This window comes from Schistocerca americana, chromosome 2 (assembly GCF_021461395.2).
Source record: "Schistocerca americana isolate TAMUIC-IGC-003095 chromosome 2, iqSchAmer2.1, whole genome shotgun sequence".
Lineage (NCBI taxonomy): Eukaryota > Metazoa > Arthropoda > Insecta > Orthoptera > Acrididae > Schistocerca > Schistocerca americana.
Window position 1 is genome coordinate 702,412,136 of NC_060120.1, and position 27,747 is coordinate 702,439,882.

A 27,747-nucleotide genomic window follows, 5' to 3' on the forward strand; every position below is an offset into this window, starting at 1 on the left:
GCCACCGAGGGCACAGAGGATAGTACGACTGCAGGGATTTATCGCTGGCACGCTCCCCGTAAGACCCACATTCTCAAATTATAGTCCACACACTACATTAACAGTGCCCCTGCCATTATACCCATTGCTCGCGGCAGACAATTCACCGAGTCCCGTAAGAGTTCAAGCAAATCGTGTGCATCCGCCAGGGAAAAGGTCCTCAGCTGGTTAGCCTTAAATGATATGAAGATGGCATCTGTTCTTTCGGATATGTCCGAAAGGAACAGGAACGCCAGATATCACTTCTGTTCTACTCGATGATTTACCGTCTGTCACTACGAACTGTGACATCTCTGAGAGGAAATCACGAATCCAGTCACATAACTGAGACGATACTCCATATGCACGCAATTTGATTAATAGTCGCTTTTGAGGAACGGTATCAAAAGCCTTCTGGATATCTAGGAACATGGAATCGATCCGAGATCCCTTGTCGACAGCACTCATTACTTCATGGGAATAAAGGACTAGCTGTATTGCACAAGAACGATATTTTCTGAATCCGCGTTGGTTATGTGTCAATAAGCCATTGTCTTGGAAGGTGTCTCATAATGTTCGAGTACAGTTATGCTCCAAAATCCTACTGCAAATTCAGGTCAGTGATATGGGTCTGTAATTCAATGGATTTCTCCTATTTCCTTTCTTGAATATTGGTGTGACCTGTGCTAATTTCCCGCATTCCGTCATTTTTCCTAAATCAGTCTTCTCGTTAATGTAGTGTTAAGTAGTTCCTGGAATGCTCCTGCATGCCAAATACCGAACTGGTATTCTCTTAAGCTGTTTACACTGAGGTGACAATTGCCACTGGATAGCGATATGCACATATACCGATAGCGGTAGTATCGCGTACACGAGATATAAAAGGACAGTGTATGGCAGAGCTGTCATTTGTACTCAGGTGATTCATGTGGAAAGGTTCCCGATGTGATTATGGTCACACGACGTGAATTAACAGACTCTGAAGGCGAAATAGTAGTTGTAGCTAGACATATGGGATGTACGATCTCGGAAACCATCAAAGATCCGCAGTGTCAAAGGTGTGCCAAGAATACCAAATTTCAGGCATTACCTCTCACCACGGACAACGCAGGGGCCGTGGACCGCCACGTAACGACCGAGAGCAGCAGCGTTTGCGTGGACTTGTCAGTGCTAAAACACATGCAGCGCTGCGTGAAATAGCCGCAGAAATCAATGTGGTATGTACTACTAATGTATTCGTTAGAACAAGGCAGCGAGGTGTTTGATTGTGATCCGTCGATCAATCCGGGTAAGAGTCTCCGCATGTTCCAACAATGCCGGAGTCGCAGCTGTGTGCGGCTGTCAGGCACTCGAGAGATCGGACACGTTTGCGCACACTAGTTACGACGATGACAGACGCCTCGCCCAACGACTCACCGTGCTTTTGTTCAACACTATGTCTCTTCAGGCATACTGCAAGCGACTATGAATATCTGAGATGCTCTGGTTTTCCGGCAAAAGGAACTCAATCGCAGCTCTCTGTTTGGAACGCACCTCCGCTACAGACGCCATTTTGCAGGATACGTATAGCATCGTCATCTTTCGGCAGTTCATGAAACTTCCGGTGCAGAAGCTGGCATGTTGCGTGGTGACTCGCAACAAATTACGCGTCTTTTCAAGTGGCCGAGAAAAATAATGTGTTGCATTACTTCTGAATGCCCCTTGTGCAACACATCCATGTCGTTACAATTTACTCATTTCTGTTACAGCCACCAACACCTAACACATACTCTTACCATACAGCTATCCAAGTGTGTCTTTACGTCCGGAGGAAGAAGCCTGTTTCCTATTCGGAGGGTGAAATATCCTAACGGGTTTCTAATCAATAAAGCCATACGATCCTTTATTTCCTTCTTCTAATTAATTTTGTGAAACTTCTCCAGTTTCTTACATTTCATTCACTAAGACGCCGTGTTCACGTCGTTTATGAGAGGTTCACCCTCACTAGGATATAAACTAATCTGTTAGATGTGACTGAATAATAATAGTGAGACGACGGCGAGTGGGCGTTGTACATAGTGAAATGAGTACGTACCTTGTATCTGAGCGAGCCGACCGGCGGCTCAGCATAGGGGATGCCGCTGAAACTGACGTAGGGGTAGCCGTACACCGTGTGCTGGTAGCGGCCTCGAACCCAGCCCTGCTCCACGTGCACCGCCAGGTGTCTGCTCACATGCTGTGCAAGGAAAATGTGCATCTCGTCAGACACATTAAACCTGGACTTACATATAACCATACAATATGAAACTTCGGCCTATATACAGCAGACGACATTTGAAAGGTTCATTGGTTATACATCTCAAAATAGCAAAACAATTCATTCTCTGTGGCCATTGCTGGTTTCAAACATTATGTTCGTTATCAGATGACTGTCTGGTATCGACTGCAAGAACTATCAGTTATTCCTTGATTATTCACTGTGCCATATGCCCTGGAATGGAAAATAATTTTGAACTGTGAAATACTATAAATGATATAGAACGAAGTGAAGGTACCACGTTAAATTAAATGTATGGGACTTACTTTATCTATGTGACGAGAGTTTTGGAGTGAATACAGTTATGGTTGCAGTCTATTCTTTTGACAGATTGATCACTAATGTTCAGAGAGTAGTCATCATTTGCATTTGTACAAACAATATTCTTTGTAACAACAATATCGACAGTAAGTTGATTATACTATGCAACTGTATGTAACTATGAAGTACTTGTTCTTTACTAATGAAGGTCATTGAATTGTCAGAGAGAAAGTTTAAGTTTGTAATATATGTATTGCAACAACTAAATGATATTTAAAAATGATAGAATTTTATAATATATGTCTGCTCATAAAATAGGAACTGTACTTTGATTGCTGCTTCATGCTTAGGGAATTTGTATTGTATAGTATAAAAGGTGTAGGGAACCCACTCCGCTACGGAAGTCGCCTTGCGCGCGCTAAAAGGTGGTTTTGGCGGTCGGTCGGTCTGGGTGACTACTGGGTGAGCACGCTACGCAATCAGTGGCTAGCCGTTGTATGGTTAATATCGAGGGTGCCAAGCGAGGCATTTGGAAGCCAATTTATATTGAAATTGCCTCGGATGTGAATTCGGCTGTCGTGTGGTGCTCTTGTTATTATGGAATGGCTCTAAAACGAGGATAATACGTCGCCAAGAAGGATTAATAAAAAGCATTCAACATCAAGAGTATGAGACTAGATAGCTGCCACGAGCTTGCCACCACTATTGCACTATTGCTCCGCCAACTTCAGGAACTCAAGATATGTGTCATATTATGGACCAGTATGTTTGTGTGAGTGTTTTTTTCAATAATAATTGCAGTGATACAAGGACGTGTTTGAACCTTAAAATTGTCCTGATCGTGAAACCAATGCAGGGTTCCATCCTACATGTGCAGAAACCGATTATACTGTTTCTAATTAATGAATGGTTTGCCTCTGTACTAAATGTACTAAAGTTCAGTGCCAGAGTATGTAGTGTTACCGCAAAAGTATCTGCTTCACAAGTAATGGATGAGGCACACAAATTGAACCTAGATGAAAAGTAATTTTGCTTTGATTATTCCATGAACTAATTACTGAGGTTGATTGAACTTAATATTTGAGTTACTTGCTTTAAAGTATGAACATCTAAATTATTTCAAGTGGGATTAGAAATCAATAGTGGCAAATTGCAATTTGTTTCTGAAATAGTCACAGAATTTGCCTGTAAATACATTTTGAGTTTATGGGTCCCCACTATATTCTTTTCTATTATAAAAATGATAAACTAAATACTGCTTTCGCTAATGAAATCTGAAGCATTTCCATAAAAGTATGAATACAAGAAGTATCTGTGTAATGCTATTTAATATCATTTGTGGTGTCTGTATTCTAGTTAAACTAGAACTCTTGCCATGCCCAATTTTAGTCTTGTGAGGTCTTTAGTAAAATATTAGTCCTGAGTTAGCTATTGATTGCAACAGTAACTAATATTAATATGAGTGAAATAACTTTTAAATTTCCTGTGATTGCTGGTTTGTGTAAATAGTAACTACTGCTACCCACTACTCGGTTCGTCCGGTAGTCGTGTGTATTCATTGCACTATTTAAAAGGAGTATTAATGAATGTCCTTTTAGTAACTCATATTCATGTTTCTTGAAACATAATGTTTCAAATTATGATGCCTAATTAGGCTGGCGACCGTTTGTTATTTCATTTGTATGCATTTACTAGTTCATTATCACCAAAATAAAGCCTTTCAGTTTTCTATTTATTGCCATAGTTACGAAATTAATGTTCGATACCGTCTACTCATTTGGCAAACACACGGTCAAACATTTCAAAATTCTTCCCAGAGGGTAACGCTAGCATTCAGGCTAGTTTCATACCTGGCACTAATTTTCAGCCCACGCGTTATGTTATCTCACACGAACGTAACGTGTTTCAACACTCACTCATAGCACACAGAGGCGCTACAAAGTAAGGATCTACGTTGTACAGTTTGACACGAAAAACGACGTACTTTATTTTATTATATCTCAGCAATCATACTAGCAGGTGGTTCACTCTACTGTAATGAGTGGCGCTTAGTGCAGTTCAGGGCAACAAGTTATTTCGCTGCTAGATCGTACGGCCAATGAGATATGAGGTAGACTATCCGAACAAAACCATCTGGACACCCGAATGTAATGCGAAACTGACACTAGGTGTGAAGAGAGGCGGCCCCTTCAATAGAAAAAGACGAACATGAAATATATTCGGAGTTGGACTACCATCGGCTGGGTAATGAATGGCGACAATGGAAACCTGTGCCAGACCAGGACTCAGTCAGACACGGATTTCCCGCTCACCGCGAGCGGTCGCCTCACCATTAGGCTCCCCGCGGCGAGGCGCGGACGGACCCAAACTTCCACATGTCGTCACCCAAGCGTCTACTATTTGTACCCGAACATCCGTTATGTATATTCCCGTACAGAAAAGACATTTTAATAGCAAGTCGTTTGTTCGCTGTATAGTATATAGCGGTGCCTGTGTTGATCAGAAGTACGATGCAGTCTTCTTCGGATATGCATGCATGCCGGAAGGAACATTGCGCCGTACTTGTGAAAAACACAGGCACTGCAATATCGTACCGAATACAAAAGGCGGGGTGGAATACTATGTGAAACAGAGAAGCAGGAACAGCAGGGTTGGTCGATCAGGAGAGATATGCGATTTCGAACGTTGACTAGTCACTGGATGTCACCTGAGTAACACATCCATCAGGATCCTTTCAACACTTGTAAAGCTGCCTAAGTCAGCTGTTGGTGATGTAATTGTGAAGAGCAAAGGAGAATGAACAACCACTGATGAAACAAGACCAGGTACACATCACGTACTGACGTACAGAGACTGTCGAGCATGGCTGACGGCGGTTGTACAAAATCGCATGAAATCAGTGGAAGAAATGAATCTTGAATTGCAAAGAGCTACCAGCAGTCCACACAGCACAGTGACTGTGTGTAGGTGGTTGAAAAGAATGGGGTAGAATGGTCGAGCAGCTGCACATGAATCACACATTTCCGTAGTGTGCACTAAGAAGGTGACAAGGGCGAAACTACTGGACACTGACTGAGTAGAAACGAGTGATTTGGACTGATGAATCACCCTACACCCTGTGAAAATCCAACGGTCTGACGAATGTGTTGAGCACCTTATCTGCCATATTGTGTAGTACCAACGGTGAAGCACGGGGGACGTGATGTTAAGGTATGGGAGTGATTTTCGCGGTTAAATTGTGGTCCACTTATTGCTATAAATGAAAGCATATGACCACATTTTTGGGCATTGCGTACCGATTATAGAAGAGGAACTCGTTTTTCCTCTGAGTTCTTTATATTCATACAGCTGCTTCTTTCTTCTCCCAAGGACTCTTCAATTTTCCCGTAGGCGGTATCTATCTTTGACCTAGTGATATATGCTTCTAAGTCCCAACATTTATCTTCCAGTCGGTTTCATATTTTAGACGTTTGTATTCCTTTTCCCCTCGTTCATTTGCTGAATTTTTAAATTTCCTCCATTCACCAATTAAATTAAATACCTCGAAAGATTTCTACTTAGCCTTGACCTTTCACCCTTTGATCCTCTGCTGCCTTAGCTATTTCATCTCTCAAAGCTACTTATTCGCCTACTACTGTATTTATTTCCCCTTTTCTAGTGAATAGTTTCAAAGTGCTCCTTCTGAAACTCTCAAAAACGTCAGATTCCCTCAACTCATCCAGGTCTCATCTAATTAATTCCTACATTTTTTTCCGTTTCTTTGGTTTTAATATATAGATAGAAAATAATAAATCGAGGTCAGAGTCCACATCTGCCTCTGGAAATATTTTACAATTTAAAATCTGATTACGAAATCGGTGTGTTACCATAATACAATCAACGTCAAACCTTCCATTGTCTCCAGGTCTCTTTCATGTATACAGCCTTCTTTGTCAATCCTTATACCAGATGTTAGCGATGATTAAATTATGCTCTGTGGAAAATCTACCATGCAGCTTTCTCTTTCAGTCTGTATTCACCCACTGCTTTTCCTTCTCTTTCTTTTCCTACTATCGAATTCCAGCCCGCCATCACAATTACATTCTCGTCTCCCTTATGTATCTGAATAATTTCTTTTATGTCATCACACATTTGATTAGTCTCTTTATCATCTGCAGAGCTTGTTGGCATATAACTTTTACTACTATCAGGCTGTGGGCTTAATGTCTATCTTGGCTACAATAATGAATTCACTATGCTGTTCATGGCAGCTTACCCACATTCCTGTTGTCTTATTCATTATGAAACCTACCCCTGCATCACCCTATTTGACTTCGAATTTGTAACTATGTATTCTCCTGACCACCGAACTTCAGTCTCTCCATTTCGGTTTATAAATTTTCTAGCATACCAGCCCGATTAAGTCATCTAACATTCTACGCTCCGATCCATAGAACGTCAGCTTTGTTCCTCCTGATAAAGGCATCCTACTGAGCAGATACCCCTCTCTTTCACCCCCGAAAATCCAAACGGGGGACTATTTAACCTCCGGCGTACTTTATCCAAGAGGATACTATCATCATTTAACCACACAGTAGAGCTGCAAGCCCTAGGAAAAAAATTACAGCAATTGCTTCCGCTTGCTTTCAACTGTTCGCAATTCCAGCACAGCAAGGCCATTTCGGTTGATGTTACATGGCCAGATCAGTTAATCATCCAGATTGTTGGCCCTGCAATTAATGAAAGTCTGCTGCGCTCTTCTGGAACCACATGTTTATCTAGTCTCTTAACTTATAATCCTCCGTTGTGGTTGCACGTATGCTAGGCCTACGTGTATCGCTGAGACCACTGAGCCAACCCTCCAACGGGAAACACCATGGCTCATGGGAGGGCTCTCCCTAATGAATTTTTGTATTCTACGGGGTGATTTACTCCACCGTGTACAAATTCTAGGGATTGATCAATGAGAGGATACGGAACAAAACGGTCTAATGAACGTATGTCCGGAAATGCGTGGTTTCCATGCTAGAGACCATTTATTCAATCAAACTTTGTTACAGAAACTGCGGTCTAATAAGCGCTGTACCATGCATCCACAGTTACAGTATGCTTGGTTTCCTCATACGTCATGTCCTAGCGTGCTCTCCTGTCATAGTAATTGGTAATGTTGTGTCCGATTCTCTTCTCTTGCCGGCTCACCTTGTAGTGGATGTGATACAGCTTTGTACACCCTGGTTCCGTATTCGAATCGAGAGCTTGCTGACATGGTGTTTACTTACGGAAAGGCAAATGACAATGGGCGGCGAACAGCAAGGTTGTATCAGGAAGCCTGTCCCCGCCGAGAACAACCACAGCATTCAATGTTTGCAACAGTATTTCGCCGTTTGAGATAAGGTCGTTTCAGGAAGCAGAAAATCGTGAAGAACGTACCCGAAATGTTCGGACACCTGACCTGGAGGGAAATGTGATTAACACTGTGGAAGGCGACCGCTGTGTCAATACCAGGAAGTTGGCCCGCCAGTACAGGGTAAGCCAAACGACCGCGTGGAACAGTCTCCATGACAATTGTTACTAGCCTTATCACGTACAACGTTGCAGATGGCGACAGACTTCCCACACCGGGAGCAGTTTTGTGACTGGTTTCTTCACCAGCCAACCACGATTCCGGGATTTGTGTCATCCATCCCATTCGCAGATGAGCCTACCTTTACGCAGAGTGGTATCTTAAACTTTCACAAGAGTCTTCTGTGGGACAGAATACAGAACCCCCATGCTATGGTGACAGCGAATCATTAGCATCTGTGCAACCGGAATGTGTGGGCCGGGATAGTTGGCGACGGTATTTTGGGACCAACCTCCCATCCACGTCGCCTAACAGGCCGAAATTATCGCGGTTTCATGCGGGTGACTTTGCCTCCCCTGCTGGAAGAAGTGATTGGATCATGTGACTGCTACATGATGGTGCTCCAGCCCACTTCGCCATTAACGTCCGGATGCATCTCAGTCATGTCTACCCTGGTAGATGGATCAGACGAGGGAGTCCAATTGCATGGTCTGCTCGTTCACTGGATCTCAACCAGTGCGATTTCTAGTTATTGGGTCTTCTCAAAAGTACAGTGTATGCAGAGCTCATTCCATATGAGACACTGAAGCAGCGTATTCACACTGCCTTTGCCACTGTTGTGATGCAGCCTGGCTGATGTGAAAATGTGAGACAGAATACGCTACGGCGCGTATCTTGAGAAACGTGGAAACCGTTTTCAACACATACTCTAACTGTGGCTGCGTGGTACAGCGCGTATCAGACCGCAGTCTCTGTAACAATGTATACAGAATAAATGGTCTCTAGCATGCGTGTCCTGACACAGGTTCATTAGATCTTTTTTTCCGTGTCCTCTTATCGATCAGTCCGTAGAGTGTTTACCTGGTGGAAAAAAAAATCACTCTATATAGATTGTCTAGGTGTTCCATAAAATGTTCTATTTGAAAGCTTGCCGGTGACATCATCATGATGTCCTTTGTTTTGGACAATTCATCGGGTTATGGATAATAAAATTTAATTTAAAATTACTGAATGAGTATAATTTTCAATAGTTACTAGAAGTGCCATGAAGATACACCGTTCTTCACATCAGGATGAAATACATCGACTGAGTGCACAAAATATTGTTGCACGTTCCACGGGTGTTGTATTCTGATGAAAAACAAATTCAAAAATGAATGTATGTAAATTGAAGGAAGATCACTGCTATCAGTTGCAGCGGGACGTTAAGGGGAATCAGCGGCGACGAGCGCAATTGTGTACCGGACCGGGACTCGAACCCAGGACTTCTGCTTACTTTTTTTTTTTTTTTTTTGTTGATCTAATTTTGTTCGTTATGTGTGTTCGGGGTGGACGTCCCATGACGCTTGTTGAAGTTCACCATTCATCGATTAACTCAGCTTTTTTATTACAGAGGGTAGCAAACCCTCTGACCGACCACGCTGAGCTACCGTGCCGGCGCTCACTATGTAGGTGCGGCAACCACTGCGCCATCCGAGACACTGCGTTAGCGAAACTGCACGGGCAGTGTCGGTACGCCTCGCGGCCGATCCACCCACTCACCGAGCACCACCTACCCGCAGTACTTGTCCATCACACTGCTGTTCGCTACTTACTTGCCTAGTAAGCTGGAGATACCGGGTTATAATTCTGGTCCCGAACACATTTTCGCTCGTCGCCGCTCATTATGCTTAATATCCCGCTGCAGCTGGCAGCAGTGATCTCCCTTTCATTTACAAATAGTGCTTCACAGCTGCGGGACCTGAGAGGTGTCTGTTCTTTCGATGAAAGAGAGACCATGCATTCAAATAATGAAAAATCTATCTTTGGAAGGTTCTAAAAAGAAAAGCGGAAACGAGAAACTTTGCGAGAAATGCGAAGCAGCAGTGTGAACATGAAGAGCTCAGACGATAAAACAGTACTAAGCTAAATAGGGAAGAAATATACATTTGGGCTGTAGAAAGGAGAGAAACTTAGAGAGACAGTTATGGAAAGGGAAGATGGTATGGATGTAGATGAGACTGGGCGTGCGCCAAACAGCACAGGGGGACCTAAGTCACAATGCTAGCATGAAAAATGCTATGAGACGAGGCGGCCATTTGAGTGCACTGCAATAACTTTCAGATTTCTTGAATACACTTACATTATTTCCGAAATCGATTTACGCGTTTCGACACTCCATCATTGTCAAAGGCTATAAAATGAAATATACAACTGGTATCAAAAGATACGAAAAAATGTTAGTTTCACTACTGATTAGAGACATTGTAAGCGAGCGGAACATGGTGTTTTAGCTTACGAATATTATGTGAATCCTAGAAAATTCTCCTACAGAAAGATTCCAGCTTGTCAAAATTCATAACGAAGAGACAAGTGGGAACTGCTGGCACGGAACAAATTAGAAAGCAAGTGGACGAAACTCCTAGGTGGCGCTAGATTCGCGGTACAATATATATTTGTTTGCTCACAACTACTTTTCTTCAAAATAACATCGCATAAGCCAATTTCAGCAGTAAACGATTCATGGAAATCACTTCGCAATGTTTTACAAAGGTGTTTATTGCAAAACAATGCCTAACAGTTTTCTTTGCACAATCGAAAGTAATACACTGGAAGATGTAGCTGGGCAACGCCGAAGTACCTGACGCAAATTGTCTGTTAACAAATATAATTTTCGGCAACTTACAACTAAAACATTTTAGGTATTAAAGAACAATTATTAAGATCTGTGGAAGAACCAACTATAACCGAACTGTTCCTACTGGTGTGTAGAAAATATGAAACTAGCGAAATACATGTAGACGCCAAGAAAAATGTAAAGTTGAAATACGGAAGAAGGGAGGTGTTGACAATTGCGCATATTTTCGAAATATCGCTTTCACAAATCATGATTCCAAAGTAAGCACACCATCCCAGACATCTGGACAAAGGCGTAGCCGCAGCTGCAGTACCGCTCTTCGTCAGATCACCAAAGTGACCCGCTGTCGGGCTTGATTAGGACTTGGATGAGCGACCGCCCAGATCTGCCGAGCACTATTGGCAACCGCGGCGCTCTCAGCCCTCTTCAGTCTAATTAAGCAGCTTTGTGACTGAGACGTGGCAATTCTGGTCGTGAAAACTCATAGCGGCCTGGACAACAGACAACTACTGTCTACCGCTGTCGCTTGCGCCTTGTCCCGCGGTGACGCAGGGTCGGCCATAGTTAACCGGATTTGGCATGTTAATGTTAAAGGGCGGCCGGATGCCCTTCCTGCCGCCACCCCATATCCCCCGGGACGGAATTAGTGTACCCCAGCTGTCTACGTCTAGTGTAAATCATGAAATAGCGTGAATGTGTTTCAGATGTCTGCGAATCGTGTAACTGAGGCGGGACGTGGGGACCAGACCAGTATTCACCTAGAAGCATGTGGAAAACCGCCTAAAAACCACATCCAGGCTGGCCGGCACACCGGCCGTCGTCGTTAATCCGCCAGGCGGATTCGATCCGGGGCCAGCGCGCCTACCCGAGTCCAGGAAGCAGCTCGTTAGCGCTCTCGGCTACCGTGGCGAGTACAATAGTGTTCTGACTACATACGCCTCCATATCTGCAACCAGTGACACCTATCAGCTGATAATAGGTACCATTGGGCCTTCTGACGCCTATTCGTACGGAGTTCACATTTATAGGATATTGAAGTGCCTGTGTAATTCCGAAATACGATGCTATGTTCATCCGGACATGCACGCCTGTCCGAAGTAATAAACACTGCAGCTACTACAGGTGTTACGAAATACATTGAATGTATTCGTAATTGCTATCAGTTGTATAATGGAATGACGACAATGAAAATTTGTGTCGGGCCGGGACTCGGATTTCCCGCTTATCGCGAGCGATCCCCATACTATTAGGCTATCCGAGCACAACTCACAGTCAGACCCAAACTGTGACTGCATTTAGTGTATTTCATAACGATTGCTGTCGCCGCAGTGCCTGTTCCTTTGCACACGTATGCATGTCTGAAGGAACACTGCATCATATTTCATAAAAACACAGGCACTGCAATATCGCTTTTGTCTGCCGACAATATGTAGGCGACATTCAATTAAAAGTGTCTCCCCTGTACGAGAATATACATATGAATGTACGAGAGCAGGTTGTAGACCAGTGATTGGCGACCTATGGATGTTTGGGTTTGGCCGTGAGTCGTGCTCGGATAGGGTAATGGCGCAGTCTGCTTTCGGCAATGGCGAGACGAGGACGCCTTGTTTGTGTGGCCGAATTCACAGACCATCATGGCGTTTTCCTATCTCCGAGCCAGGATCAAATTAACGTTTCCTTTGGATCATGAACGACCCAAGGCGTATGAGGTTGAAGGATTTATAAAAGACGAAATGCGTCTCCCGCTGCAAGTACATAAAAGTGGCTGATGAAGAACCGTGCGCCGACGTTGTGCGGCTCCATGCTACTAACGATCTCAAGTTCAGATAGTCTGACGGCCATACAAGGAGCTGTAGTGATTCCGAGTTTGCGAGCTCCCATTTGTGGAGCCGTCGGACGTTGTGGTGGCCGCCCTTAGGTCTTACGGCAACGTGGTCGGTCACGTTGCTGAAAGGTCGAAGACGTTCGAAACATATCGTGTTGTCAACGGTATCCGGCAGATAAAAACTGAACTGACGAAGCACTTACCTTCCTACTCGGTAATTGCCAGCTGCCGAGCTCTCGTCATGTACGATGGCCAGCCGCGCACTAGTGCATGTTGTGGCCAGGAAGGCTACGTTCATTCTGAATGTCTCCGACGTAGACTAGTTCAGGTGCCGATCGGAGACGTATTGTGTTACCTCTATTTTATGCGTCTGCGGCGGGAGTGCCTGCTACGCCCACTGTGAATCATTTGGTACCGGCGTCGACTCCTCTGGACAACGCGATGGACGTTTTGCCTATTTTCCCTACACTGTCGCTGGAGGCAGTACCAACGGAATGTGGCCGTCAGCCGATGCAAGCCGTCCGTCCCGATCCCATTGTTGATCATGGAGCTGTACCGACCTCCGCTTTTATGCCGTCTGGCCACATATCGGAGGATAGAGCAATGTGTTGGGAAGCAACGGTCACCGAGGAAACGGAAGAGACAATGCCGTACCCCTTCGTAATCAGAAGGCTTCCATCGGATGTGTGTACAGGATGACGACGTGGTGGTGATGATGCACTGTGCTCTGACACTCTGGCATGTGACGACGCAACGTCTTTCCCCGCCTCTGTCTCCAGTAAGCATCCACCTCCGCAAATCGACGTTGCCCATGCTGTGTCTGATGCGGTGCCTCCCTTTCTGTATCTGACGCTACCTGTGGGCTCCCCTATGATAGTGTTCCGCTGAACTGGACCAGAGAGACGTCTTTCTCCTGGGCCGATGCTGAGGCTGGACATTCTGGAGGTGTACAGAATGATGAACCGGCCTTGGTGGGGACGGCTCCCCCATCCTCCTGCCGAAGGCTGATTTCCTGACTTATCTCACAGCCACGGTCAATGGCAATACCATTCGTGTACGCCACAAACATGGCATGGTGTAAGCTGCGGACGCTGAAATTGCATCCCTTCATGAGGTGCATGTTTTAACTTTATGTGCTCCGTACGGTTTTACAGCACATGTCTCCCATGTTTCCCCTGCTGGTATAGGGTGGCGATCCTCCTACATGACGGTATGGTCGCTGATTCAGTTGCCTATCTCCCTCATGCCAATGGTATGGATCTTACGTTTAGTGGTCAGGATAAGTCAACGTCTATGCGCCATCTGGTTCGGATCGCCGTCGTGAACGTTCCACTTTCTTCTCCACGACATTCAAGCCTCTTTACCTGCGTCGGCAGGACGCACTGATCATGGGATTTAAGCTGTAGCAAGGCACGCAAAGACCTAATACGACGTTAGTCTCCAATCACAGTGCTAGCGAAAATTCTCCAGCACCTCAGCCTTGAGGATTCTTGGCAGCATGTTCATAGTGACCATCCCAGGTTTACACATTTCACTAAGGCATTCTTCCAGCCGTCTCGATCGTGTTTACGTCTCCCGCGATATTTTTAATGAAGTGCGGGCTGCTGAAGTCGGGCCCATTGCGTTCTCTGACTACGACGCGCAGATCTGTGCCATCAATCTCTGCCGCCAAAGGGTGTGGCGCGGCCGTGGACAATGGAAACTGAACACGATCCACCTTACCTCACACCGACTGCTGGCAGCTCACCGAAACCAAGTGGATAGCTTGTCGTAGACGCCGAGATGCACAGCAGTCTGCCCTCTCATGGTGGGAGCCCTGTCCAAAGCCTGCCCTCGGCAAGGCATTGATTGGTTATGGAAAGAGTGTCGCGACGTGGCTGCGACGAACTCAGGAATTGTCTTTCATCATTCTCCGGCAATGTACTAAGATACTGTATTTGCCAGAGTGCCAGCCGATGCAGAATCGTGCCAAGACACAGCTCACATCCCTCTCTCGCCGCCACCTTGAAGCGGCGATGATCAGGCCGCGTAGACACGACGAGTTAGTGCAGGAGCGTCCACCTATGTATCATGTGAGAGCGGAACAGCGTCACTGTTGGAGGACTTTGATTAATGCCCTCATGACCAGTGCAGGGGGCGTTTAGATACCCAACGCAATGTAGGGTCAGCCCTCCATGCACATTACGTTCCGCTGTACTCTGAACAACGTCACCATTCCACCAACATTACGGCAGTCTCCAGACTCTCTTTTGGCGCGGTTCCCGTGGATGCAACGCTGGATCTGCTTGCTAACGTCGCGGAGGACAAAGTCCTTGAATCCATCCAGGCGGGTTCTTCGAACAGGTCGCCTGACGGCTTCCCACTGGAGTTTTACCGGACTTTTCGACCTTTCTGGCGCCAGTGTGGACGGATATTTGTCATGACCTTACATCAACTCTTGTGCAGACCCCAGAGGGTTTCCTCGACGATCTTCTCATTCCCACCCACCAAGCCTCGGTGAACCTCACGGATAGGCGATTACCGTCCGCCGGCCGACGTGGCCGAGCGGTTCTAGGCGCCAAAGTCTGGAATTGCGCGACCGCTGAGGTCGCAGGTTCAAATCCTGCTTCGGGCATGGATGCGTGTGATGCCCTTACGTTAGTTAGGTTTAAGTAGTTCTAATTTTTAGGGGACTGATGACCTCAGAAGTTAAGTCCCCTAGTGCTCAGAGCCATTTGAACCATTTTTGAGGCCGGCCGGAATGGTCGTGTGGTTCTAGACGCTACAGTCTGCAACCGAGCGACCGCTACGGTCGCAGGTTCGAATCCTGCCTCGGGCATGGATGTGTGTGATGTCCTTAGGTTAGGTAGGTTTAATTAGTTCTAAGTTCTAGGCGACTGATGACTTCAGAAGTTAAGTCGCATAGTGCTCAGAGCCACCATTTTTGATTACCGTCCCTTGACGTTGCTCAACAGCAACACAAAGATCTTTACCCGGATGTTGGCTGCGCGGCTTAAAAGGACGGCGCAGTACGCGATTTCTCCTGATCAAACTTCTTTGGGAGGTTCCAATCTCATCAGTACTGTCCTCTGCGGCTATCGGGACATAATCGCTCTTGCTCACACTGGTGGTATGCCTGGGCATTTGGTAGCTCTTGACTTCAGCCAGGCGTTCAATCTAGTCGATCATGACTACCTGGAAGGGGTGATCTCCAACATGGGATAGCCTGTTACTACCGTCGACGTCGTAATGCGTCTCCCTCTTGGAACTATGTCTCATGTACTCTACAATGGCCGTCTCACTCCTTCCAACTCTATACGTCGATCGGTGGGTCAACGCTGCCAGCTCTGTGCACTGTTGTATGCTTTCACTATGGAACCGTTACTCTGCGACCCCCATTACCGTTTTTCAGGGATGTCTGTTTGGTGACCATGTATCCAGCTGCAATGTTTATGCGGACGAGCTCATCATTATTCGTAGCGGTGCTGAGGACATGGAGTCTCTGGCATGGGTTACCACCTACAGTGAAGCTTCTGATAGCCGTCTTAACATCTGAAAATCGAGCGCCATGTCTATAGGTGCGGGGCTTCCTGTGGACTGCACTGCTCCATTGCGTGTAGCTAATACTATCCGATGCAGAGGACTCGATTTCGCAAGTGACGCGCGATACACGACTGCCCCCAACTGCCTGCGCCTACTGTTCCAACTGCGAGCTTGGCTCTTAGATCACAGTTTACTAACACTCTATCTTCTGCAACGGGCACAATACGTCAACGCTGTTGGGAGTGACGTATCCTCCACGTGGCACAGACACTTCCTGCTCCTCCGTCCATGTCTCGCCGCACGCTAGCGGCATTGCTTTCATATGTTTCCCACGGCTTGCTGTTCAAATTAAGTACGAGACACTCACTCTCCCGCAGCGGTTTAGGTGTGTATCATGTGTCTGACAGAGCGATAGTCCTTTTCGTCGGCACTCACATGAAGTTGTGGCTTCGTTGTCCTTCGTGCCTTACTAATCTATTGCTGGAGGCACTTACACCACACTCTCTCTCCGCACCTATTCAGCTAAACGTCGCCCTTCTTTTACTTCCACCACTTTTTTCTGCAACTGAGCTACGTCCGTACTGCAATACTACCAACGTACTTGACATCCACGAAGGCCAATTATAGCTTTCTTCAGCAGCACAGGTCACCGAATGTGGTTGAGAGGAAGCATCCCCACGTCGACTGACGTCCAGTCTGCTGGGTACCTTACTGTCAACGGGAAGCAAATGAGCCAGTCAGGCCTTCACGGGATTCACCACGGTGACATTCCGTTGCATGTCGCCTGTGATGTTTTGGACAAGGACGAGCATCGTCTGGGGCCGGATCGGCAAGAGGTGTCTTGTCCTAATTACGCGTACGACTACTCATCAGATACCTACTCAACTGCTCGTTTTTCCAGAGGCGGGAAATTTTCCGCAAGTGGAGGCGAACTCTCTGAACTGGATTTGTGGACACCCAGTTACTAATTGTTTGTTGATGGCGAGAGAAATATCTTTGATTTTTGGCACTTCCTTAAAGAACGCCATTGTGCAGATGTCCGCTATCCCAAATGCAGACAATTTTTCTCCAGTTTCCTGTGTAGTGTCTTCCTTAAACCACCCCAGAGCTGTGGTGTTCCTGCCATGAGGAGCTGATCCCCGCCGCCTCTTCCATTCTTAGAACCGGTACATTTACTGGTAACCGGAATTAATGTACTAAAAAAAAAAGAAAGAAAAAGAAAAAAAAATTGTTAGACGATCACGATAAGTAGGACATCCCCCATCGTGTCCCGGAATTAATATATCAAAAAAAAAAAAAAAAAGAAAGAAAAGGAAAAATATGATATAGCGCTCGCTCACGACAAATAGGGTATCAAGTTCGCGTCCCGGTCTGGCACCATTTTTCACTGTCGTCATTCCATTATACACCGCATCGTTGTATTTATCCATCGACACCGGGCAAGTGACTTTCAAGTAAAATGTCTCACCTGTACGAGTACAGGATGTAGACGAGATATGGATGTGAGTCGTGCACGGATAGCCAATCGGTACAGCTCCCGCTCGCGGTAAGCGGGTAATTCGGGTAATTTGGGTTCCAGTGCCAGTCTGGCACAAATTTTCACAGTCGTCATTCCATTCGACAACTGATGGTTCTCCATGTTCACAGTTTCGAATACATGTAACGTATAAAACTATTAACGTGTAAACTGCCTCTGTGCTTGAAAACGTCCTAGTCTTGGCGACGATGAGAGTCCACAGGTTTCTTCAGGCGTGCCGCATACTGCTGAAGCCATTCACTGGTGGTCGGGGCCGTTACAGCTAACGAACTGCTGGGATCCTGATCGACTGCATGCAGGCATGTGAACGCCACTATTTAATGTAGGTAGACCGGACTTTCACAGCCTATTCACCTTGAAGATATAACAGAAAGGCTGTGAATTTTGAAATAAACACCCTGGCTCATGTTCACTGTAACCCGAACCAGTGCACCTAAGTAACTGTACGATTAACACACCCAAAATATCGTAGACCCACATCTGGCCTGACTTTCATCCAGTACATTCTGCGAATTAAACGCCTCATACGAAAAGCCTCATACGAAAGGAATCAAAATCACGAAGTCCAACCACACACCTTCAGTTAGTTACAGTCCTGTTCCTGTGTTTTGTGGCCAGATGACGAGGTGTTTCCAGAAGCAGCAAAGCTCCATGAAGATACTTATTGGCAACTGACGGTTTCATTTTTAGCTTTATAATGGTTATATTTTCAAAATGTAGCGGGTCAGTTACGGAATCCGAATTCACGCATAGGTTCAGTTCACTATGGTGAGGTATCATAATGAAAGTGAGCAGTGAGTTACCATCGGTGTTTTTTGGCACTTAACGCGGATAACTTCCCGAACGCTGGGCTCCGTAATTGCCCATCTACACTATAAAAATGTAATCATTATAAACCTGAAGTTGCGTCTATATTGATGTGAAATCGGTAGTCGCGAATAGAGCCTGTTCAGATAGCTATGCGGCTTTAGGTAACACCTCATGATTCTTGATTTTCTTGAGCGTTATAATTTTATGATAATTCGAACGATTATTGGGTATTGAGCGTTTTTTATGTTATTCACAATGTCTCTGAGCTATGGTTGGCCTCCCCAGAAAGGTTGCTTATACCTGCCTTTACTGAGAGCTGCCGTTCCTGTTGGGTTTGAAGCCAGCATTCAGACATAGCTATCGGCATCGGTCCCTGTCGGTTAGGACCTTCCTGCGACCACAGGTCGTAAGCCATACAGCATGACTACGAGTAATACAACACTGCTTATACACATGTTGTACTATCCGAGTTGATACGCCAACAAATCCCGTAACTTCATTTTCATTGTGGTCGTAGACAAGTTTAAACACGACAGATGCTTTCTGCAAATATATAACATATCCACGTTGACCCATGTTACTGCGACGATGCCCGCCGTATACCACATACACACCGGTATACTGTCATGACGTCCGTCACCGGCGGAAGATGATGTGTCATCAAAAGCACTTCGAAGCGACCAGTGCACTTTTTTAATAGGCTGACTAACATTTTGTTCGACGCTATTAGTAACATCAATTATCTACAGAAACATGGATGCACTAGTAGAAAGAGACGGTAACTTATATCAGCCGGTGCTGGACGAATTATGTTACAAAGTGAGACTCTAAGAAGATATGACAAACAGACTAAAATGAGAGACTAGTGTTTGTATGCTTAATCTTTATATCGAGATTGACGCGTACACTACAAGCACACATCTGCTGTTCAACTGAGCCATCTCATGGTTGTATTAAACTGTGAGGCAGCTAGCCCCAAAAACATTTATACTGAACTAATCGAGGGTTATCTGTAACTTGCAGTACTAAAATATGTATTCGTAATTATCGTAAGCTGTCAGCTTGTAATGTGGAGGAATATTATAGTTAACGAGCTTCTGTATCGTAGCGATCTCGTGGTGATATGCTGGATCCTCACTGGTGCAAGCGCTGCGGTTTATAGCACCACGTGCTTCATGTAGGAAACTGGGAAAAGAAATATCCATGTTGTTTTAATATGAATCATATCCTCTGTACAAGGTATTCTGCAAAACGGGACAGCCTCAAATTCGCTGAAGAAGGACGATCGAGATTTGAAACCGCTTACTCGCAAACATGACGTCAGAGTTTGTCGTAGACGTGACTTCAACAAAAAATTCATGTTTACTGGCCTTCCGCACATTGTCATGTAGATGTCTCGTTTTCATTTTACGAGAACCTTATTGTCATACAGAGTTTATCTCAACGGCGGTCGCTGAGAAGATTTTGTCATCCTCCAATGTGTGCGGAAGAATATTTGCCGAGTCCATAGAACCACAGGTCGTTTCTTGCTGGTTACGTGGCGGTAAAAACTTTTAAGACGAACGAAATGACTGGAAGGATGGGACTGCTATGACTGCATGGAGCCAAGGCTCTTCTCCTGGCGTTTATGCGGCGATGTAAACTCTTACTGTCAGAGGAACGGTTGGCAGCGTGATATTGTCCGAGTTCTGAAGAAGTACTCTCCGCGACGTATCGATCCAAGAGTTGTTTGGAAAAGCTAGAAGTACGTTTTTGAAACAGCGTAATCGACATTCAAAAGGAGAATGACTGATATGTAAATATGTACATGACAATGTGAAATTGAGTATCTGGCCTGGAATCGAACCCGGGTTCCAAACATGTCGAGAGTAGTGCGTTGTGAATGAGACGAAGAAAGGTCACCCCACCGATACAAAAGTCGCAAGACACCACGATAAAAATGTAGAAACATTATCCTGCTTTTTAACACACTGTCAGTGATGCTGCTCTGCTGCATAGGCATTGTAAATTCCACCTTAATTATCTGGGCCGTACTTCTTAAATATTTTGCAGGTGTGTACAACACTATAACGCCGCCATCCGTACCCGGGGTGCTTAATGCCCCCAACTACGTTCAGTCGAGTACAACGACTTCAGGTGATCAAGACGGAGGTGCGTTGTGTTTTTCGGTTCAAAATGGCTCTGAGCACTATGGGACTTAACATCTGTGGTCATCAGTCCCCTAGAACTTAGAACTACTTAAACCTAACTAACCTAAGGACATCACACACATCCATGCCCGAGGCAGGATTCGAACCTGCGACCGTAGCAGTCGCGCGGTGCCGGGCTGCGCGCCTAGAACCGCTAGACTACCGCGGCCGGCTGTGTTTTTCGGGAGCTGGGATATTGGCTTAGCGACCTGGATCACAAGGACCATACATTGCGCTGAAATGTGAATCTGCCTACGGAGAAAACCAGTCGAGGCGATACCAGTATTGGTCACTTCTTCAGACAAAAGAAAGAATGGGGCATGATAGTACCTTATTGTTAATCTTCGTATTCGTTCTTCCTTTCTGACCATTTGTGGGTCGTCTCTATTACAAGGGTTGTAGATGTTGTTGAAGGGACATAGTAGACACAGATTTCAGAAGAAACCCTTGTCTGGAAATGTACCGTTTGCATTTTAAATAATCGGATAACATTGAAATCACTGGCGCAGTGACATCGGTTTTGACCTGTGTGCCCCACCGGGAGCCCGTATCGTGGACGTTTTCAGAACTCGTCGTCGGGTTCTCTTCTACGTTATAATGAACGTGCTCTTCAGAGTCGAAAATGCGGTGCGTCCGTTTAATACCACAGTAAGTACCCCCCAGTTGCGAACTACCAGTTCGTCGCATCCGTTATTGTAGTCAGGTTAAAACAGTATGTGATGATATAATTAGAACAGGAAGTGACGTCAGCGCCCTCTTCCAAGCTTGTGTATGTGCCGTGAAGCGGGAGATTTGAAGGTGATTTGGTCTCCAACAATTATTTTATATCCAAACGATACATTTGCGGATATAGGTTCCCTCGTAAGTGACGACATGGATACGCGTGAAGGACAGAAGTAAAACGAATACGTTTTCCGCAACGTGGCTTCAAACCGGCCTAGTAAAGCAGCCGGACTTTGTATCCGAGCGTTTCTAGGCGCTCCAGTTAGGAACCGCGCTGCTGGTATGGTCGTAAGTTCGAATCCTGCCTCGGGCATGGATGTGTATGATGTTCATAGGTTGACCCTAAATAAAGAAAAGTGTGAGGTCATCCATGTGAGTGCTAAAAGGAATTCGTTAAACTTCGGTTACACGATAAATCAGTCTAATCTAAAAGCCGCAAATTTAACTAAATACCTAGGTATTAAAATTACGAACAACTTAAATTGAAAGGAACACATAGAAACTCTTGTGGGGAAGGCTAACCAAAGACTGCGTTTTATTGGCAGGACACTTAGAAAATGTAACAGGTCTACTAAGGAGATTGGCTACACTACGCTTGTCCGTCCTCTTATAGAATACTGCTGCGCGGTGTGCGATCCTTACCAGGTAGGGGTGACGGAGTAAATCGAAAAAGTTCAAAGAAAGGCAGTACGTTTTGTATTATCGCGAAATATGGGAGAGTGTGCCACAGTAATGATACAGGATTTGGGCTGGAAATAATTAAAAGAAAGGCGTTTTTAGTTCCGACGGAATCTTCCCACGAAATTCCAGTCACCAAACTTCTCCTCCGAATGCGAAAATATTTTGTTGACACCGGTCTACTTAGGGAGGAACGATCACCTCGATAAAGTAAGGGAAATCAGAGTTCGTACAGAACGATATAGGTGTTCATTCTTTCCACGCACTGTACGAGAATGGAATAATAGAGAATTGTGAAGGTGGTTAGATGAACCGTCTGCCAGGCACCTGAAAGTGATTTGCAGAGTATCCATGTAGCTGTAGATGTAGTTAGGTTTAAGTGGTTCTAAGTGTAGGGGACTAAACACCTCCGATGTTAAGTGCCGTAGTGCTTAGAGACATTTGAACCATTTGATTTGAGTGAAGGAGCTTGAGCAAGGAAAACAGTAAATGCTTTTTTTTTGCGAAAGTTAGAGCCTAAATTTTTACAAATGTGACTACTAACCTAGTAAACCGACAAGAAATAATAAACGATGGAGAAAGTCCTAAGTTCTTAGGTGTGCATATCAATGAAAATATAAACTGAAATCGTGTATATTGACCCACTAAAGCGTTTAGGGTCGGCAACTTTTGCCACGAGTGCCAACTTTGGGGATATAGAAGTCAGTAAGGTAACATTATTTCCGTAACTGATGTCTTGTGGTATTGTGGGGTAACATCGCACTTAGACAAGAAATATACATCGCTCGAAAGAAAGCAAGTAGAATTATATGTGGTATACATACAGGTACATCTTTTAAACACATCTTTAAGCAGTTGGAATAATAAACACTGTCTCACAGTACATTTATCCACTTACGAAATTTGATGTTAATAATTCATCTGCATTTAAAAATAAGAGAAATATTTACAAGTACAGTGCGGTTATAACTAAAGTTTCGCAACTTCAGAGAGCCCCCAGGGAAAACGAGTGATCGTCGATCAACGAAACACTACGGAAACATTTGTCAGGTCGTGCGGACGAGAAATAACGATTAAATCAATGCAAGACGCATATTTCAGTTTCCATTTGAGAAGGTAAAATTTGTTAATTGAGTACCATGTTTTCATTCCATGTTACAAACGTGACGACCATCTGCATCCATGACGGCTTGGAAGTTTGTACAGATTCCATTTCACAATTGTTCGCAGCACTTTTCGAACGGTGGACCGTCGAATGTTGTTCTGTCGTAACACAGCCCGTGAAACGCTTAAAGATCGCGCACTCCGTAGGGCAACAGTAACTTCCTCAAAAATTTGTGGCGCAACTGTTCGTCAGCCTCTCCCCAGAGCAATTCCCAAATCGTCAGTTAATTCGAACTTCCGAATCACGTTCTTCAGCCCCGACTATAAAAGAGAACATATCCGTATTCGTTTAATGCTTCGGTTCTAGCAAAGAGGAACAACACTGTTGTTGTATTTTTGTAAGACGAGTAAAGCCCTGCTCATCTTGTTCACATCCCTGTAAACCGTCTGCAGCTGTAATTCACACTGACGCTTGTGTTTCAACGCTACATCGCCGTACCAGTACCGGCTCCTAACAGTAAATTAGGACACTAAACTACTACCAACGCAAATCCCGCAGAAGACAGTCTGAACATCTGTCCAATAAAATTGCCTAGCCGTACGGTAAAAAGCTTTCCGTCTGCAATGGCTGAAGCAGCGAAAGATTAATTTTACAGCCACCTGTACAACACTAGAAGGAAGAAAGACCTGCCTGATGCTTAAATGAGTCTACATTTTACACAGGAAGGAGTGAAATATGCAGGTACAAAACTCTGTGACAATCTACCCACGGAAATAAAATGTCTGACCGCTACAGAAATGTTTACAAATGTATGTGAAAGATGTTTCTCCTAAAACAATCTATAGCATAGAGAAATTCTTGAATATAAATCTTTAGTTAATTACACAGAAAAAATTTTAAAGATCACTTGTATATATTAAATGATTTTTTCATACTTTTTAAAATGTGAATACGAGTTCTATGTTACTTTTTTTGATACTTCACACATCATAAAATTTATCGTGAATATGATCTACGGAACATGTAACTAACTCACTAACTAATTAATTACTTTGAATTAAGCATTACATACCACCTATGGAGGTGTGAATCATCTTGAAAGTATACCCGTCAGTGATCATAGTTGATGCAAATAAGAAAACCACTTGCGCTATCTATCCACGCGTCATTTACTTTTGTCTTGCGTGGTAAACACTTAACGGCATCAGCGATAAGAAAATGTTTTAGCGATAACAAGTGGAGAAGACAATTAAATATCTCGAAAATATGAAGGAAACCGATAATCATGACTTATATGTCAACCAACTGGGAACGTGGAAGTGAAGGTTACTGTGAGATGCCTTTTTCTGCTGAGTTATCAGATGGAGTGAGAGAGACACGTGTGAGTATTGCTCTGGTCACGAGAAAGTAGCCAGGACAGCGAGACAGGCCGCTGCCAACGAGTTTGCACTCCTGCTTTACTTAGTTCGCAGTGCCATGGTGCACCAACGAAAAGTGTAGTCGACGAACTGATCGCCTGAAATGATGGATTTGAAACTTCCTGGCAGATTGAAACTAAGTACCGGACCGAAACTCGAACTCGGGACCTTTGCCTTTCGAGGGCAAGTGCTCTACGAGCTGAGCTACCGAAGCACGACTAAGACGCCGTCCCCGCAGCTTTACTTCTGTCTGTGGGGACGGGGCGTGAGTCGTGCTTGGGTAGCTCAGATGGCTTTGTTCGGTCAGAGAGCGGTTGGCCTCTGTAGTAAAAAACTGAGGGGAAGGATCAAAAAACGAACTTTAACAGATGTCATGTGACGTCCGCAACGACCAAACCCAACTATAAAAAAAGGATGGTAGAGGACTAGCCCGCTAAAAGCAAAGGTCCCGAGTTCGAGTCTCGTTCCGGCACATAGTTTTAATGTGCCGGGAAATTTCATATCAGCGCACACTCCGCTGCAGAGTGAAAATCTCACTCTGGAATGATGGATTTGCTGATAAAAAATGATTGATTGGTTTATGAAATCATTTTGACCGTTTATTCCTGTTTGCGCAAGTAACTTCATATCTGCCTGCTAGTACACATAAATTCCTCAACAGTCAGTTTACGTATTCTAATCTTTATCCACATCTCTAATGTTTTCCTTATGTATCTTTTTCCACTTTATAATAGTTACTCCTGAATGTCACAACGTATGACCTCAGAAGTTGAGTCCCATAGTGCTCAGAGCCATTTGAACCATTTGTCTCAACGTACGTACCACGAAATTACACTTCGAGGGGTGATTTCTTTTGTATCGCATATTAACGTATAAACAATACCATTTATGGATGGAAAGTGAGTAGGATGAACCTACACACATGTGTATAAGGAACTCGTATTACTATACTATTCTCACATTGTCACCAAAGTAACATGCAAGTAACATGGCAATACTTGTGTATTTTGTTTCGAAGAAACACTCTTCGGATTTGCTGAGTTAATTTCTGCGCGATTTTACATGACTTTCTTCAGTTGCTTACAGCTTACCTATTCGTCTCAAATACCAGTCTCATTTGTACACGGTTAGTATCTCAACTCTGTCTGATGCGGCCACGGCGGACTCGATCAGTTATCAACTGCAACTCATTTAATTTGTTTTAGAATCAATATCTTCCTCAAACGAGATATTTGCCTTTCTCTTATGCTGGCATGACTATTTGTGGATTTCGGTACTCATATATTCTCTCCAGATTTTATAAGAAGACTTTATTTTCAAGATCCTCCTATGGTACCGTATGGTGTTGCTTTAAAAGCTGGACACTGAAGTGTTCTGAAGTACTGCAATTAGAAAAAGATAGGTACAATTGTGTAGGATAGCTGATGTGTTTTCTATATTTCTTAAATATTCTTTGTCCATGTCTTTAAACATCTCGGCTATGAAAAATAAAGCAGAAAAAGATGTAGTCAGAAAGTTCTGCGTTTGTCAACGCTAAAAACGAAACGAACAGTTGCAAACAAAAAAAACAAAAAAAAATCACGATAATGGTGAAAGTTGATACATGATCTTGTCTATGCTACATGATAGAAGTTAATCTCAATCTAATAGCTATTCATATTTTCTTTCCTACTAACGATGCTGAAATGAACTCTCAAAGGGATCCAGAATTCATGTTCACAGCAGTATAACTGTGTCTGTATCACGTAAGGATACAAAATAACTATTTGCAAGAAACGTTTGAACTACATTGTAACAGTAACCCTTAATTTATGGTAAGCGGTATGCTGACGCTCAAACCACTGTTGTGAAACTAGACCCAGTTTCTGTGCTACTCCAGTTGTATCCGCAGCCAATGTGAAGAGCACCACCAAGCAAAATATTTTTGATACCTCAGATAACAAAACGTAATTGACGACTTGTCAGACGAAATTTCTTCAGATTTGGACTCTGTGTCACTGCAGTGGGACACTACGTTCATATTTCAGAGGAACCGAATTTAGGTTTCGGTCAGACCAATATTATTTATTTTTGTATGTCCCCCCTTTTTTTCAGCGAATTGAAACATGTTTTCTCTTAGGTTACCACCGTCAGTTCTTAACTAAGTAAAAGAATTCAGTGCTCGAAATGACTCACTGTCTTGGCGGCGGCGTCTTCTACAAACAGGAAAGTAAGCGCCGCGGCAAACAATAGTTGCACCAGCGGTATCAGGGTTCGAGTGGTTCGTCGACGCCCGGACTCCATGCTGCTGGAAAGAGCCGTACTGTGAAGTCTGCAGCAGCGCCGCGGCTCTTTTATCTACTCTTCCTCCTCTCGTCCCCCCTCTTGTCGCAGTCGACGACGTCACCCTCCCCCTCCCTTCCCTCACCCCTTACACTTGATAACACCCTGACATAATAGTTACCGCCACTGCCGTCACAGTGAAAGTAACGTCGAGTTGATAAGATCTTCAGGCGGCGTCGTTCGTGCTTGAGACTACGCTCTACAAGTCTCACATCGATCTTCTAAGGAGACCTTCTGGCGGATTTCCACATACTTTATGGTTAGTGCCGCTAATTTTCATTGTTACTATCGAAAGCAGATTTCTCACAAATACCAGTAATTGTTAATTACTAGCTAATTCGACGATGTTTCACATTTTCCAAATACGATTGGGAGCTCAGCACACGTCTAATCTTCTTCTCCTTCCTGTCTCTGTTCATCCCCTCCTCCGCCTCCCTTTGGCCCATCACATCCTCTTACCCCCCACCCCATTTCTTTGTCTATCTCCTCCTCCTCCTCCTTCTCCTCCCGCTCTCTCTGTCGATCTCCTCCTCCCCACCAATCTCAGTTCATCCCCTCCTCAAACCTACCTGTCTCCATATCCTCCTCCCCTCCCCCTCTCTCTCTATGTCTATGTCCTTTATTTCTCTGTCCACCTCCTCTGCGCCTCTCTCGCTGTGCCTAAGCGCTGTTTATTGTTATTGTAAACGAGACCTCGAATGGTAAATGAAGACACGGTCAATGAATGAGTAAATCGGCTGAGATCGTTGATACAAGGGATACAGGAGAGACCTCTCCAATTTCTGGAACTGTAAGGACAGAAGCTTCAGTGAAAGTTTAATCTACATCTACATGATTACTCTGGAATTCACATTTAAGTGCTTGGCAGAGGGTTCATCGAACCA

General features: G+C 44.6%; 1 protein-coding gene across 1 annotated transcript in view; it reads right to left on the reverse strand.

The window, feature by feature from the left end:
• The window catches only part of LOC124595598 (cholinesterase 1-like), a 130,039-nt gene extending 103,205 nt beyond the window's left edge, over nucleotides 1–26,834 (reverse strand). Inside the window, exons 1-2 of the mRNA XM_047134399.1 lie at nucleotides 26,717–26,834; nucleotides 2,093–2,233 (exon numbers count right to left, since the gene is read on the reverse strand). Of these exons, the coding sequence (XP_046990355.1) occupies nucleotides 2,093–2,233; nucleotides 26,717–26,824 (249 nt within the window). The 5' untranslated portion in view covers nucleotides 26,825–26,834. The remainder of the gene's footprint in view (nucleotides 1–2,092; nucleotides 2,234–26,716) is intronic.
• Between the last annotated feature and the right edge of the window lie 913 nt (nucleotides 26,835–27,747).